Below are 16969 nucleotides of genomic sequence, written 5' to 3'. Positions count from 1 at the left end.
CTATTCACCATATTACTCCGGTCTTGCAGCAGCTTCATTGGCTCCTGATCAAGTTTCGTATTGATTTTAAGATTCTGCTATTAACATTTAAGGCCATCCACAACCTCGCCCCTCCATATCTGTCTGACCTTCTTCATGTTGCCATTCCATCCCGTAACCTTAGATCCTCTTCCTCCACTCATCTGACCATCCCTCCCGCCCGTCTAACCACCATGGGGAGCAGAGCTTTCAGCCGTTCTGCTCCCAAGCTCTGGAATTCATTACCTGCGGAGCTCCGAAATATCAAATCATATTCATCCTTCAAATGTAAACTTAAAACACATCTGTTTAAAATGGCTTTTTCTTTTTCCTTCTGATTATAGTGGTTTTGTTTGGTTTTAATTCTTAGATTTTCTGATGTTTTAAGTTGTTTATAATTGTGTCTTTTATTTATTTATTTATTGTTTATTTGGTGTCCTTGAGTTCTCAGAAAGGCACCTTGTATAAATAAAATGTATTATTATTATTATTATTACTGTATTTTTTGCAGTTGGAGCACAGACAGGTTAAATCATTTGCTTAGGGTCACTATGTGAGTTAATGAAATGATAACCCTGTCAGAAGATACAGACATTGGTGTGGTCTCAACATCATCTCCAACACTCTCTCTTTTTTGTGGATAGGGTTAGAAATCATGATGGACATGTGAAATAATACATCAGCAACGTCTGTTTTGGGCACAGCCTGAGATCCTTAAAGATCTCAGTGAATGGGAGCAGAGCAGAGGCAAGTTGATGTTTAATCTTGAAGCTGCGATTGATGATGGGATCAGCAACAACAAAGTCTTTAGCCAGCTGGTCAATTCGTTAACACCAATGTTTGAGTCGATTTTCGGCATGAAGTTTATCTAACACCTTCACTTTCTCACTAAGCCAGACCACTGACTTTACACACTTGGGCTCAGCACCTGAGGGTATTGCATTATGCTTTGGGGGCAGAATTGCAATACAAAACTTGATATTTTGAGCAAAACAATAGAAATTTGCAACATATGCATGGGGAGCTCTTAACTCTATACTGGTAGGTTGATCAAGACTGGTGAAGTGCCTAGTAGGATACTAATGGCTCCCCAAACTTGCATGCATTGTACCTCTCATTTCTTTTTCTAATGCACATAGTCATGAACCTCGTGAATATGTGAGGTTGCTAACAAGAAAGTAAAAAAAAAGTTACAATTAAAATCATGCAAATGCTTGAAGTCACTAAAGTTAAATGCACAAATTTTGAGGATTGATTGTATATGGAAGTCACTGCATGCAAGAATAATTTTTAAGCTCATTGTGCTTCATGTTGCTTGTGCTCTCTCTCTGTCCATGCCTGATATTTCTTGAACTCTTCCTACTCTCCAAACACTGTCTGCCCAGTTGATCAGATGACTCTGTGTTGCCCTGACCAGTTTATCTTTGGGACTACAGTGGTTAGGTTTTTTAGCAGTGAACTTTGATTCATTTAATTCAGGTTCTGAAAGTTTTATAATTTAATTTGCTTCAGTAATAGAAAGGGCCAAAGAGTTACCTGAATGCAGACCTATTCGGATCTTGACTTTGACTTCTGGCATGTGTCTCATCTTGAAGGCGCCGATACAACTGAGAATATCTAAGGACATGTTTGAAATCTCAGCTGCATGTCGATTGCCATTCTTTTTGGGCAGACCTGATGCCACCATGTAAGCATCTCCTATTGTTTCTACCTGTTACAGAGCCACATGAAAAACAGAAAACAGGGTCATAAAGTGAGTCAAAGATAAGGATCGAATCAGAAAGTTTTGGATTTAAAGTTCAACACTGTAGGCACAATTTTTTTTTTCTACATTACAGTACAGAGGTGTGAGGAGCCAGATATCATCCCAGCATCAGCATCAATGAAAAGTTAGAAACAAACACTGGATGGAACTCCAGGGAATACTTCACCTCACATATCACCACTTACAAATACCAGGCCTATTTAGTTAACCTAATCTGCATTTTGTGGAATCTAGGAGGAAATCACAAATCTGGAAAAACCCCATGCAGACATGAAAAGTAAAATAATTAAAGAATTCAGTTCAATACTTTATGAAATGTATTGAAAACTAAAACAGCAAGAGTAAAAAGTTATGTACCTAAAACTCATTTCTTACTCACCTTGTACACATCGTGTGACCCAATGATGGCATCAAACAGAGTGTAGAGGTCATTAAGAAGATCAACCACCTCAATGGGTTCACTGATAGCTGAGATTGTGGTGAAACCCACAATATCACTGAAGTATATTGTGACCTCATCAAAGTACTCAGGCTCAACTGGGGCTCCTGTTTTTAAAGCCTCCGCCACAGAACTGATCAAAAAAGAAAATGCAGTTATATCAAGAAGTGACTGATTTCTTTAACCCCAAACTATATTCATCCATTTAAGTATCTCAGGAATGCTTTCATTTATAGAAATAAAAAATAAGAACAGATAATTGTTCAGGCAATCATTGTATAATTCTACATCATTCAAGGCCATCAGCAAACACAGCATATTTGCTGCGAAAAATGCTTCGGTAAATCTTGCCAATCAACACTCGTCACTAACACTCACTTGACTTCAAATCCATAAATCACTCGACCTCAGTCTCACTCTCATCTCTTTATAAGGCACAGTCTGTCTCTCTTACTATTTCAGGAGTCAGCCTAACTCTCTTCGTATTGTCCAGGTGTATCTACTCTGGCAATGGTCCCAACATGCGAAAGGGTGTTATAGGTGTAGAAATAGCTGTTAGTCATTAGTTGTGGAGATTGCCAGGGACTCTATAATACTTTATTATAATAATATTTGGGTCACAATACAATAAATTTGCAATCTTATTATACAACATGTTGCAATATATTATTCTCTTTCTATTTGACTTAAGTAAATTTGAAATTCCATCTCTGTATTCCATTGCAACATTGTGAAATTTAAAATAAACTGAAATGCTTGCTGCAGGATAGAAATCTATAATGTAATATTAGCTAATGTCTCAGGAGGCATGTTTTACATTACTGATAACAGCAGTGGTGCTTTGGTGTTAATCTAACCAACTCTCCCACATACAAGTCAGTAGGACTGACCCAGAATGTAAAAAGTATGGCAGGGAGGGATAGAGCATTTATCAAACTGGTTTTGCAAGGGTGACCGTGTCTCGATTTACATGGGTCTATAAGCCACCCAAAACAATCTAAACAAATCAACTTGGGGATAGCTTGTACATAAGTGATTTCATTGGTAAATGGCCCAGGAAGGGATAGGTAATCTAATTCAAGTGGTCCGAGGTATGGCTATTTATGATTGGATGTGAACTGGAGGCCATTATGTATTACAATGTCCCAATGGTTTGTGGCTTGTGATAAACAAAATAAAAATATTAAGTTGGTCACCTTGGTTTAACCTTTCTTTCACCATCTAGTCATGAAGAGAAGACCTGTTTCAATACCTCATTCAATGGCCATGTGGTAACAAAGCAAGCTAGTGTGAAGATAAGCCAAGAGCTGCCTATGGATGCAAGATGTACTGCTACTTAGGCTGTGATGGCATGGTTTGCCAACATTCACATTGTATTCTGCTTCCTTATTATTTTTGAGTATATTAGATGCATAATTAGATGTGTATCTTCACCCCTGCCTCCCATTACTCTGTCTAATTGCCTGAAGTTTTCAGATGTAGAAGCGAGGTGTGGAGGAAGTGCTAAAGTACCTGACCACAGAGTGTTAAGTATTGAGACATTTTATTAAGAATAAAGAGTATAAAGGAGAAAACAGGGTCATCATAGGACCTTACACAACAAAAAACATGACAAGTTCATTTGAGACTCAAAGGTTACACTGGAAATCTACTATGCCTACATTCTGGATGTTATTATGGAATGGACCAAAATACATTAGCAAACAAAAGCTCAAAAAAGCATCTCTGGCCATGTAACTGGTTAAAACAGACTAGTAAACTTACGGTGGCAACATCTGCGTGAGAAGCCTGTCAGTCTTCTGTTTCTCAATTTCAAGCTCTTCAGTTCGCTCTCTTATCAAATCCTCCAGGTTACTTGAGTACTGCTCCAGCATTCTCAACATGGAGTCTATGATGTTTGTCTTCTTCCCTTTGTTAATATTCTTAAACTAAAAAAAGAAAAAAAAAGAAGTTCTTACTAATTGCTTTAAAATTTTAACACATACAGTCTACAAAACACTTCCTGTTTTTTAAAAAAAAAACCATTTTATTCCTGTCCCAACCCTTTTTATAATATTTTAAATGCAATGTCTGCAATTCAGTTTGTTATGTCTATGTGAGGTTTGTCAAGTATATGTATGAAGGAGCGAGGACTCGAGTTAAAAGAATTGTTGGGTTAACAGATAAGATCCCACATAGAGTAGGTCTGCACCAGGGATCTACTTTAAGTCCTTACATCTTTGATCTGGTTGTGGATGTGTTGGGTCATGGGATAAAAGACAAATCCTACTGGTTTTGCTGATGACATTGTGTTGTGTAGCACCAGAAAGAACGAAGTGGAGAAAAAGTTGGAAGAATAGAGAAGGTCCTTGGAAAACAGAGGAATGAAGATTAATAGGAAGTAAACAGAATATATATGAGGTTTAATGATGATTAGGATTCAGATGTTAGCCTGCAGGGATAGCTATTGAAAAGAGAGGATAAATTTAAATAACTAGGATCAGTGGTAGCCCAAGATAACCCAAAGAGTGGATGAAGGTATCAGGAGTATTGTGTGATCAAAGAATTAAGACGAAGGCGAAGGTTAAAGGTAAGGTTTTTAAGACAGTGGTAAGTCCAGCAATGAGCTATGCAGCTAAGTCAATGGGCAGTAAAGGAAGCACAGGAGAAGAAGTTACACATGGCAGAAATGAGAATGTTGAGATGGATGTGTGGAGTTACAAAAAAGGACAGAATAAGAAATAAGACAATCAGAGAGAGACAGCGAAAGAAGAGATATCTAAGAAAGTACAGGAAAGTAGATTGAAGTGGTGTGGTCATGTGATGAGGAGAGACAATAAATATATGGGCAAAAGAGTGATGGGAATGGAAGTGCAAGGAGGTAGAGAAGGTGAGAGAGGCCAAAGCAGAAGTGGATGGATAAAGTAAAAGAAGGTCTGAAAGAAAGAGGCTTTACTGGTGAGGAGGTACAGGACCAAGGTGCAAGGAGAAGGTTGATCAAGTGCATCAACCCCACACAGAAGTGGAAAAGAAGAGGAAGAAAAAGTTGTGTGTCTGGTCTTTGAAACAAATTGACTTAAACTGAATATTATTATCCTTTTTTAATCCTTGGTGTTTATAATGCATCTTTGTAATTATGCAAACGCTGAGCAAAATCTACTACGCTTAAATTCTGAACATGAGATTATACATATAACACCAACTATGAAGTACTCTAGCAACAGTCGTGCACAGCAAATGCTCTGGGTGACTTTGAATTTAGGAGAATGTAAGATAAGCTATAAAGAACCCCAGCAAAAGCACCATACTATCAGATGTTTCCCTTGGCTCTTCCCAATATGTGCTGGTTACTTGTGTTAGAGCTCTAAAATTGCACATTGGACATTGCACATCATGACAAAATGCTTTGCTGATCTTTAATTTTTGAATTTTGCATTCCTGTACTTCTGCTGTACTTATTTTAAAACTTGGTGGCTTTGAGCTTTTGTTCCAGTGATGGTTCCTGCTTTTTTGCTGCAGAATTCATACTCCTTTATCTGGCTTCATGATTTGTGATAGTTGTGCTTCTTTAATAGATACTGAGTTCTCCAGGATCACTGATGATTTTGTTCTGCATACTTTGAGTACCACAATGCCCTCGAGCTGTGATAAGTCAATGTTAGGATAGCACTCATGTCAAAAGCTGTGCTTAACTACCAAATACTGGGATATGTGACTCTACCTATGAAGAATTCCAGCCAAAGTCTTGAGTGCTATATGCTCTGTACATCTGGGGTCCATATTAAGGGTAAATTTCGCACAAACGTCAGAAAGTTTTTCTTCACACAGAGAACCACAGACATATTAAATAAGTTGCCAAGTAGTTTGGTAGACAGTAGGACTTGATGTCATTTTAGATAAATTAACAGGGTAGCATTGGTGAGCTTTGCAGCATTGAATGGCCTGTTCTCGTCTAGATTGTTCTAATGTTCGAACAGGCCAAGCTGTGAAGAGACTCAGCAACTTCTGCTATTAAAGTCAAATGCAAACCTGATAGAGTGACAGGCAACATGAAAATAGTGTAACAAATCTCCCTTCAAAAACTGCTATGGCAGATAGCATCATTAGAATATCAAAGATAAACTTTAAATGAAAGTATGATTATAACTAAATACCTTTTAATATAAGCAAAAAAGTAAAACGATGCAAGTTCAAAAAGGATGAAAATGACAGAACAGAAAAAATATTCATGAGGTTCTTTACATTTAGCCTTTTGTTTATTTGTATTTTGCAGTTAACATAGCTAATGAAAGACATGTAAATACCACCAAAAGGAATTAGCAAGTGACTGAGCCAGGAATCAAACTCAGGCCCCAAACATGATAAAAACAAAAAACAATCATGTCATGTTGACACTGTCACGCATGTGTCTGTGGATCACCATCCTGACACATCTTGGGAAAGCAGTCCCACCCTGAAATGAGAGGGGGCACTGTCACTTGTCTAATTCTGTTTCCTCAGCCAGAGGAAGACACCCAGTGAGGGCAATTGACTCCACCCCTTCTGGTCAGAGGAGTATAAAGGAAAGACAATCAAAGAAATGGAGAGACCCAGCTGGCACCCCAACATTTCCTCAGATGACCACAAAGCATACAGCAACACGTACACACACACAATCCACAGTGGCCAATCAACTGGACAACATACAGAATCTTGGGAACAAAAGTCTGTGTAGGAGATTCACACAAACAAGTGGAGAACAGACAGACTGCCCACATAATATACTGTAGCTCATCTTGGAATCAAACTGGGCTCATGTTCTGTGAAGTGACAAAGCTAACTGCTGTACGATAGTTCTTCCTATCAGGTAACTAATGATATGCTGTAAATATGAAATCTATTCTCTAAACAAAAAAATCAGGAGTGGTCTCCCATAGACTTTCTTGTATACTCAGATATGGGGATGGATATTTGAGGAGTAAATCGGAAAATAATGATTATATTTTTATACTATGTACATTAAAGAACCACCACCAACAAATTAATAATATACTGAACAATTAATATAAAAGTAAAGTTGAATAAATTGGACTCTGCAGCTAAATGAATAAAAGGTAAAGTACCATTTCCGATTAGCAGAAATAGCTCAAAAGTTGATAGAAATATACTTTTTGTACCTAATACTTGTATACAACATTTGGTTGACCTAAGTGAAAGCGTACTCAAGTTATTGTGTTTACATACTGTGAGGGATGGCCGGCCGAATATTCCGGTCCACACCTCCAGGCCGCTAGATGGAGTCCTCCCAGCAGCATGGAAGGTCCCCAAATTCCAGCATGGCATTTTGGACGGTGTAGTTTTTATAAACAACCCTGCTGGATACCATGGGGGCCACCAGGAGCAGCTGTAGGGAGGCTTACAGAGTGCTACGTGCCCTATAACCCGGAAGTGCGTCATAATCATATGACCGGAAGGAACAACGTGCTTTTGGGTTGAAGAAAAGGACTTTTAATCTGACCCGGAAGTGATAAGGAATCATGGACTGTAGGATTGGAACCACTTCCGAGTCAGGGAATATAAAAGGACTGTGGGAAAGCCCAGACACTGAGCTGAGCTGGGTGGAAGGGTGGCAACGCGTCTGGGAGTGGAGGATTGTTTATTATTGATTGATTATTATTGGTGATTTATTGGAGTAGTGTGGAGTAGTGGTGTTTTGTGCACATTATTATTATAATAAATTCAATATTTGGATTTTTAACTGGTGTCTGACGTCTGGTCTGAGGGTAAAGAGGTCACGGAGACCTTAAACTGTCACAATACACACACAGACACAAACACATATACATAATTCCAAAAATGGTATTTTCAGACTCAGGGAGATCTAAAACGGCGAGATTTCATCAAAATCTCAAAATCGATTTTTAGACAATTACAATACTTTCCCTATACTTTCAGCTTCCAGATTATAATACATAACTTCTGATTTATGCCAACAAAATTCATAGTTTTAATTACCTGCTCTGCAAATTAAACATGGCTGTAAAAAGCAGAGGCCATTGAAAAGATATGCAAAAAGTAAAAGAGATCAACGAAGACAATCAAAAGGAATTAAAAAAGATCACCTGGTCAAAAATTTGGTCAAATGTTGGCCGCCGTTCTGGTTGTTCACTCCAGCATTGTTTCATGATCTGGATACACTCCATTGGAGCTTGGTCAACTGAAACAGATGGTCGACAAAGTGGAGGAGGCTTCCGGACTCTTTTAATAATCTCTGTGGACAAAAATCACAACAGATCTCACTAAAGGCCACACTTAATCATGTAGCCCATACTTTCATGTTTTGCATTTTTTGGTTATTTCTCACATTTGGTGATTACTGTTTGTTTCTTAACAAATAATCTTGGCATCTGACAAAAGCTCACTATACATTGGTAATGTAAACAAATTACAATAAATATGATGATTTTAAATGTTACCTGGTCTTGTGAAACTCCTGCACTGTTCAGATTGATTAGTGTATTGAGAAGAACCTCTTAGATTTCAGTAACATGCAGGTTACATTTCCTGCTCATTGGCTGGTTAGACTTGAACAATGGAAAATACAATAGAGCCAGTGGAGACTTGCAGTACTAGCCTGCGAGCTGATCAGTGGGTAGATGACTACGAATACAGATAATACTTAAGTTCATGTAGAAATGAGTCCATGATTATGGTAGCCAAAAAATATGTGTATATGACCACTTTGTACGTGTAGCCCTAGATGTATACCCTATGAGTAAAGTGGATATTTAACCCTGCCAAAATGTGGTAGGCTTTTGTGATTAATTTTATTCCAGAATACTAATTATTTTCAATTCACAACACTAATTTAAATGATATTATGGCACAGTAGTTAATGGCGCTTCCTAAATGTTCAATGGAGCAGGCTTCAATTCCTTACCCATTTATTGTTTCAGTGGAATCAACACATTCTTTGTGTGTCGCTGTTGTTCCTCCTTGGGTTTTTCATTTTATTTATACTTACCATCCATCCATCCATCCATCCATCCATCCATCCATCCATCCATCCATCCATCCATCCATCCATCCATTTTTAATCAGCACTTCCATTTCAGGGTTATTAGATATTGGAGTGATAAAATGAATGGATGAAAAATTAATAAATGTGATCTTGACTGAAAGCATGAAAAAGTCTCTCAAAGCAATTTCATTGTTGTCTGTGGCTCTACCCAACATTTGGCCTCAGCGCTTTGCTTGCTGGTCTTGCTCAAGTTCATACATGCTGGTTCTTGTTGTAAAATGTTGATTGTGTATCCACAATACATAACAAACAGTAGCACACATGGCTTCATTCAATGGAATGACAGTCCTGACATGCATTACAAGAGAAGCCAAATAAAAATGAACTACATCTAAAAGGGCGGAAGATCAAAAGGGAATTGAACATATCAATGCAAGCACAAAGAGGAGCAACCCAGCAAAGCTGCAATCTTCCTGTTAGCTTCAGACATATTTGGACCAGCAAAAAGGTGAGATGATGAATGGAAAGTGTATGGAGGGAATTACTGCAGTGGTTCCCAAACTCGGTCCTGGGGACCCCCTGTGGCAGCAGGTTTTTGTTCCAACCAGATTCACAATTGGTGATAATAATCGATAACAACTGATCTCATTTAATTAGCTGATCTTTTTTTTACTCTTCTCTTATTTTGCCTTCAGAAAAACACAACAGTATCATTTCTACATTTATAAGACATTTAGAAATATTTCTATTTTTTTTCTAAAGCTATAAATGCTTATGTCTTTTTTGTTGTTTTCCTATTATTTTCTCCTTTTCCTGTGTAGTTTGCTCCCTTCATTTAACCCTAATAGTGACCATTAACAACCTGCATAGCAGACACCCAGGATGATGAAAGCAGTAACAACTTCAGTGTCAGACCCGCTAACTAATAAATAATCAATTAAATAACCAGAACACCTGGAAAAACAGAATGAAAATTAGCTTGAAAATACTGTTACTTAAAAAAACTACATATTCGCCATACAACTGCTTATTACATTTTAATAAAAATCTGCAAAACTTAGTTTGTAATTTCTACATTGACTCCAAATCACAGAAAATGGGAAATAACGGCTCACTTAATTCGGCTAAGAGTTTAATGAAAAATGGAAGTTGGTTGGAACAAAAACCTGCAGCCACAGTTGGGTCTCCAGGACTGAGTTTGGACAGCACTGACTTACTGGATAACAGACTGAACCGCTGACACCAAGCTACACAATGAGGGTCTTGTTCAAAAAGCGGATGCCATCTTGTTTAACTTACCCCCACGAACCTTAAGTTCAGGGTTTGTAGTAGGGGTAGGCTAGTCTAAAACAAACAACAGGAAGGACAATTTTAAGATTGGGCACCTTTTAAAATTTAAGGTCAGGCACCCGATCTAATTTTTAACATTAAGGACCATGAAATATATTGGCCTACACCGCACAAACCTTAAGATAAGGGTTTGGGGTAGGGAAAACAAGTGGCGTCTGCATTTTGAACATGAGCCCATGACAATGTTTCTGTGGAAAAAAATGATCAGGAACGTTTGTGTTGTCAACATGTCATTAATTTTTCCAACATGTCATCATTGGTGCAGAGTTCATGATCACACAATTACACGTCAGGTGTTTTATGTGATTTTACATTTATTATTAGATGCATTGCTTTCATATGGATCAAAGAATTTTTGAAAAAGTAATTGAAAAAAATATAGGATAAACCAAGCTATGTGAGTACTGTGAAGGCTGTAAAACAAAGGTAAACATCTAGCAATAGTATGTGATGAAGAGTAGAGAGATCGATTTGTTACAAAATAAAGCTAAGCCAAACCCATTGATGAAATCTGACATCATCATGAGCTACTTCTTCCGTCTCATGAAGACTGCTGAGAATGGACATTTGCGCATCAGATGTGAAGGCTGAAAATCTGAATAAGTATTTACTCAGAAAAATGCACATGGGCTTTGGCAGAAGGTCACCCTAAGAGAATTTCAGTAAATGCATTGATTCTTAGATTTTGGAAATTAAACATTTTTAAAAAGGTCATGAGAAATTATAGGTACTGAGGAAAAATTGTGAATAAGTTGTTATTTAATATTAAGAGGACATGAAGATATGGAACAAGATGATCTGCTGTGGTGACCCCTAACAGGTCACTAATAGAAGAAGAAGAAGTTATTTAATATTAAGCAGACTACACAAGCAATGCTACTTACCATCACTGGGCATGTCAGTCATGCAGTATGGGGAGTTCCTGCAGATCACTTCTTGCATTATGATGGAAAAGCTGTACACGTCGCCTCTAAAGGTACCTTTCCGTTCCAGGTTTGAGTCTCTCAGCAGCTCTGGTGCAGTCCAGAACTGGTCTGAAAGCAGATGATATGATTGCAATTGCAGCAATAGATACTTTAAACAGATGGCCTGTTCATTGTTGTTTTAAGGTTGTGAATCCTTTAAAATAAAGCTACAAGGAGAAGAACAATTCCCACTATTGACAACTATGGTATTAAATTTGTCAAGATACTCTCCATCCCTGGTTAAAACATGAACTGCTTGGTGGACATTTGTCATGGAATGGTCTGGTCTAATGAACCAGTTATACCATTTACCCTTTAGAAGTTGTATAATGAGTGTAAAACACTGAATTAGCTTCCACATATTACTGATCATGCAACTTAGTTTTTTTTTTTTTAACGTGCTAATTCTATTAATCAAAGCCATATCGTATCTAGTTAATCAAAGCCATTTGAGTTAACATCAACCTAAGACTGGAACCAGTCAGAACACCCAAGTATCATAGAGCACAATGACGCAAACATCCACAGTCATCACAAGTTTCTTTTATAGTCACCCATTATCAAATGGATCTTTGGCATACAGCAAGAAACCAGAGAATCCACATGGAATTGAGAAGATCCTGCAAACTCTACTAAAAACTAACTCATGGTCATTGAAGCTGTGAGGCAGTAGGAAAGTTCAAGGGGCTACTATTTAACTCATCATTAATAGCAGGAGTAAGAATTTGATCCAGAAATTATTTTGAATTGCAATAGGTCTTTACACCCATACATCCATCCTTCTATTTTCTTAACAATTCACGTTTTTTGTGGTGTCCACTCCTTTTGTGGTTCCTTATTCAAATACTGACAATTAAGTGATAGGAAGTACAGAAACGAGTACAAATGGCTCTGAATGCTGAAAGGGAGCAGCTCTTTTGGTGTCACGTTCATGTGTGTGCTAATAAGTAAGTAAAGGCTTAACTCAGTGGCTCTCAGGTTTAGTCCTGTGGACCACCGTACTGCAACTGCAATTGTCCATCTCAACCAGCTTCTGCTTTGTACTGGACCCCTGCTTTTAAAATGCAAGTCCATCATCACTTTCAGCTTCATTCCCTGGATTAGTGGTCTGATAAATCAAAATTTAACAAAGCTCCAGCAGATTACCAAACATGCAGCTAAAGTTATTGGTGCTGATGTCAAAGATCTGGTAAGCATGTGTCAGAGGTCAATGTTAGAAAAACTGGAAATCATCTCAGCTGATGACAGACCCCCATGACACACATAACTTCATTTCAGTAAATCAGGGAGGACAGTCACTCTGAAAACACAGACAAATTGCTCCAGAAATTCCCTTCTTCCCAGTGCCAGACATCTTTTTAAACCATACATGGAGAGTATACACAGTTGTTTAAATTCAGTTTAAGATGAAAATCGGCTGGTGTAGGTGATTGATGTGTCATTGGAGATGGTTCATTCAATACAAACAAGATCCTCTTTCAGGGATTTTCGGAGGAATCTGACACAAACCACACAGAGCTCTTGCTATCCACGGACATCTGGTGGCTAAGCATGGCTACCTTTCTGTGGACGTTTTGGGAGCTGATACTGGAAATCAGGGAACCCTTTTACCTTTCTCATCATACAGAAAACAAAAAGCTGGAAGATGAACACAGCTAGTAAATTTCTCATTTTGAACTAATCTGGTGCTCTCAACAAATTTAATTTAAAGCCAGAAGGGAAAGAAAAGGACATAACCAGCACTATTAACAGTTTGAAATGAAAATAAAAATTACTGGCTTCAAAACTGCAACATCATTTTTGGAGATGGAAAAACAGGAGAAAGAACCTGCATAGCTTGGTATTGCTTGCTATAGAATGCAAATTGAAAATGTCATTTTGGACCTCCAGAATTTTTCTTTTTTGCAAAACTCTGCAGTATTTGAGATGATAGTGATGTGATAGGCATAATAACCTTGTCTGTCAGTTTAGATTGCTTCTAAGAACTTTAAATTAATTTTGCATATACAGTACAGATACAGACAATATATTTTAAAGAGAAGCAATTGTTGAAAAGGAATAGTCTTCCTTTTCAAAAGATTAGACATTAAGAGGTGTTTTGATATAAACAATTGATAACTATAAAATAGATAGGACCAGATAATAAATGTAATTTTGTTTGCCAAATTACATGACCATGATAGTAAATGTTATGCATGAGTTTCAATCTATACAATAAATCAGTAGGTAAAATTAAGTAAAGAGTCATAAACTAACTAAATTGCAAACTAACTTTTGAATGAAAGTTTGAATGCAAAAAAAATTTCAATAAGTGTTATATTGGACATAAATACCGCAAAATAAAAACATCTGGTTCCAACTTGGTGGCAGGGCCCCGGGGGTGGATGAGATACACCCGGAGTTCCTCAAGGCTCTGGATGTTGTAGGACTGTCTTGGTTGACACGCCTCTGCAACATCGCATGGACATCAAGGACAGTGCCTCTGGATTGACAGACCGGGGTGGTGGTCCCCCTCTTTAAGAAAGGGGACCGGAGGGTGTGTTCCAACTACAGAGGGATCACACTCCTCAGCCTCCCTGGAAAAGTCTAATCGGGGGTCCTGGAGAGGAGGGTCCGTCGGATAATCGAACCTCGGATTCAGGAGGAACAGTGTGGTTTTCGTCCTGGTCGCGGAACAGTGGACCAGCTCCACACCCTTAGCAGGGTCCTGGAGGGTGGATGGGAGTTCACCCAACCAGTCTACATGTGTTTTGTGGACTTGGAAAAGGCATTCGACCGTGTCCCTCGGGGAATCCTGTGGGGGGTACTCCGAGAGTATGGGGTACTGGACCCCCTGATAAGGGCTGTTCGGTCCCTGTACGATCGGTGCCAGAGCTTGGTCCACATTGCCGGCAGTAAGTCGAACCCGTTTCCAGTGAGAGTTGGACTCCGCCAGAGCTGCCCTTTGTCACCGATTCTGTTCATAACTTTTATGGACAGAATTTCTAGGCGCAGCCAGGGCGTTGAGGGGGTCCGGTTTGGTGGACTTAGGATTGGGTCACTGCATTTTGCAGATGATGTTGTCCTGTTTGCTTCATCAGGCCGTGATCTTCAGCTCTCTCTGGATCGGTTTCCAGCCGAGTGTGAAGCGGCTGGGACGGGAATCAGCACCTCCAAATCCGAAACCATGGTCCTTAGCCGGAAAAGGGTGGAGTGCCCTCTCAGGGTTGGTAGCGAGATCCTGCCCCAAGTGGAGGAGTTCAAGTATCTCGGGGTCTTGTTCACGAGTGAGGGAAGAATGGAGCGTGAGATCGACAGGCGGATCGGTGCGGCATCCGCAGTAATGTGGGCTCTGCATCGGTCTGTCGTGGTGAAAAAGGAGCTGAGCCGCAAGGCAAACCTCTCAATTTACCAGTCAAACTATGTTCCTACCCTCACCTATGGTCATGAGCTATGGGTAGTGACCGAAAGAACGAGATCGCGAATACAAGCGGCCGAAATGAGTTTCCTCCGCAGGGTGTCTGGGCTTTCCCTTAAAGATAGGGTGAGAAGCTCAGAGGGGCTCAGAGTAGAGCCGCTGCTCCTCCGCATCGAGAGGAGTCAGATGAGGTGGCTTGGGCATCTGATCAGGATGCCTCCTGGACGCCTCCCTGGTGAGGTGTTCCGGGCACGTCCAACCGGGAGGAGGCCCCGGGGAAGACCCAGGACACGCTGGGGGGACTGTGTCTCTTGGCTGGCCTGGGAACGCCTTGGGATTCCCCCAGAAGAGCTAGAAGAAGTGGTCGGAGAGAGGGAAGTCTGGGCATCTCTGCTCAAGCTGCTGCCCCCACGACCCGACCTCGGATAAGCGGAAGAGGATAGATGGATGGATGGATGGTTCCAACTGGTTATAATACAACTGTCAAACCATGATGCATTGACATTCACAGATATTTAAACTTCTGAAATATTATGTTATGAAATGTGTGATAACCATACAGAGACTGGAAATATGAGGGAAATGTAAATTATATATATATATATATATATATATATATATATATATGTATATCTATGTAAAATATATATATATATATTTATATATAAAATCCAACGTCTGTTTGTCTGTCCACTTTTCATGAGAGAACTACTTAATGGATTTAGATCAGGTTTTTTTCTAGAATTTGGTTGATTTTGCGGACGGGACCCTTCTCAATCACGTGCCAGCCACCATTTCAGTTGCTGTACCTTTCGCCATGTGTTGGAGTGTACCTTGCCTCCGCTTAGCTAGTGATACCTGTTTGTTCAGCAGACATTATCATCTAGAGCAGGGGTCTCCAATACGTCGCTCGCGATCTACCTAGCTCGCAACCCCTTTCCTAGTAGCTCGCCAAAGGGTTAATGAATCCTACATAAATTATATTAGGGGTGGACGATCTTTCCAAAAAAACATATCTCGATCCATTTAACACAAAATCACAATCTGAATTACAATCTATCTTCTCAATGTGGCATACACTTAAGAGAATATCCGGACTCAAACTCAACAAGACCTAAGTAACACTTTATTTTAAATATCAAACAAAGTTGAGTCCTCGCCCCATTGTGTGGATCTCAGATTCGCGCAAATACATCAGTACTGTAAGCGAACTATGATACATAGCGAAATGAGAGAAGTCACAAAATCAACTGGAATGTTCAAGCAAATTATAGACAAAAACCCAATCTAAATCCATTAAGTAGTTCTCTCGTGAAACAGAGACAGAGACAGACATACAGACAGACAGACATTGGATTTTATATATTATATATTAGTAAACCTTCAAAATAACATGCAGTTAAAGTCTCAACAGCATTCTCAGCATTTCTGGAGCTTAGTAGAGTCAAATAACTATAAGAATCTTCACCAAGCAGCTCTGAAAATGTCTGCTGTTTGGTCTCCATACCTCTGTGAGTCTGACATGAATGTCATGAAATCAAAGTTCAGAACAAGATTGACAGACGAACATTTAAAGGACCCAAAAATAACCGGAAATATTTTTAAAACGTGTTTAATTTAATTTTCTGTACAAACTACAATTAGTCTCCTTCAAATTACTCTCCATTGGCGGAAATACACTTATCTAACCGTTTGTTCCATTGTTCGAAACATTTTTTAAATTCGTCTGAAGTAATGCCCATTAATGCTCTGGTCGTTTCTTGTTTTACCTCTTCGACATCAGCAAAACGCCTTCCTTTCAAGTCTTTTTTCATCCGAGGGAACAAAAAGAAATCACACGGAGCTAAATCCGGTGAGTAGGGTGGGTGGTTCAGGGTTGTCATACCGTTTCTTGCCAAAAATTGGCAAATGCTGAGAGCAGTGTGAGATGGAGCGTTGTCATGATAAAAGAACCAATCGCCCGACTCCCACAAATCAGGGCGTTTCCTTCTCACACTGTTGCTCAACCTACTTTTACAAAAAAATTCACTGAACACAAGCACAACCTTCCAGACTG

The 16969-nt window shown here is 39.2% G+C and overlaps 1 protein-coding gene across 3 annotated transcripts in view; it reads right to left on the bottom strand.

The window, feature by feature from the left end:
• The window catches only part of LOC114649547 (retinal guanylyl cyclase 2-like), a 139930-nt gene that overhangs the window by 31344 nt on the left and 91617 nt on the right, over positions 1 to 16969 (bottom strand). For all 3 annotated transcript variants that reach the window (XM_051925116.1, XM_051925117.1, XM_051925118.1), the window contains 5 exons: positions 11436 to 11585; positions 8303 to 8451; positions 3987 to 4150; positions 2163 to 2355; positions 1555 to 1729 (listed from right to left, as the gene is read on the bottom strand). In XM_051925116.1, the coding sequence (XP_051781076.1) occupies positions 1555 to 1729; positions 2163 to 2355; positions 3987 to 4150; positions 8303 to 8451; positions 11436 to 11585 (831 nt within the window). The remainder of the gene's footprint in view (positions 1 to 1554; positions 1730 to 2162; positions 2356 to 3986; positions 4151 to 8302; positions 8452 to 11435; positions 11586 to 16969) is intronic.

This window comes from Erpetoichthys calabaricus, chromosome 3 (assembly GCF_900747795.2).
Source record: "Erpetoichthys calabaricus chromosome 3, fErpCal1.3, whole genome shotgun sequence".
In the NCBI taxonomy this organism is placed as follows: Eukaryota; Metazoa; Chordata; class Cladistia; order Polypteriformes; family Polypteridae; genus Erpetoichthys; species Erpetoichthys calabaricus.
Note: the sequence above shows the minus strand (reverse complement) of the source record. Positions and strands in the feature narration are given on the sequence as shown.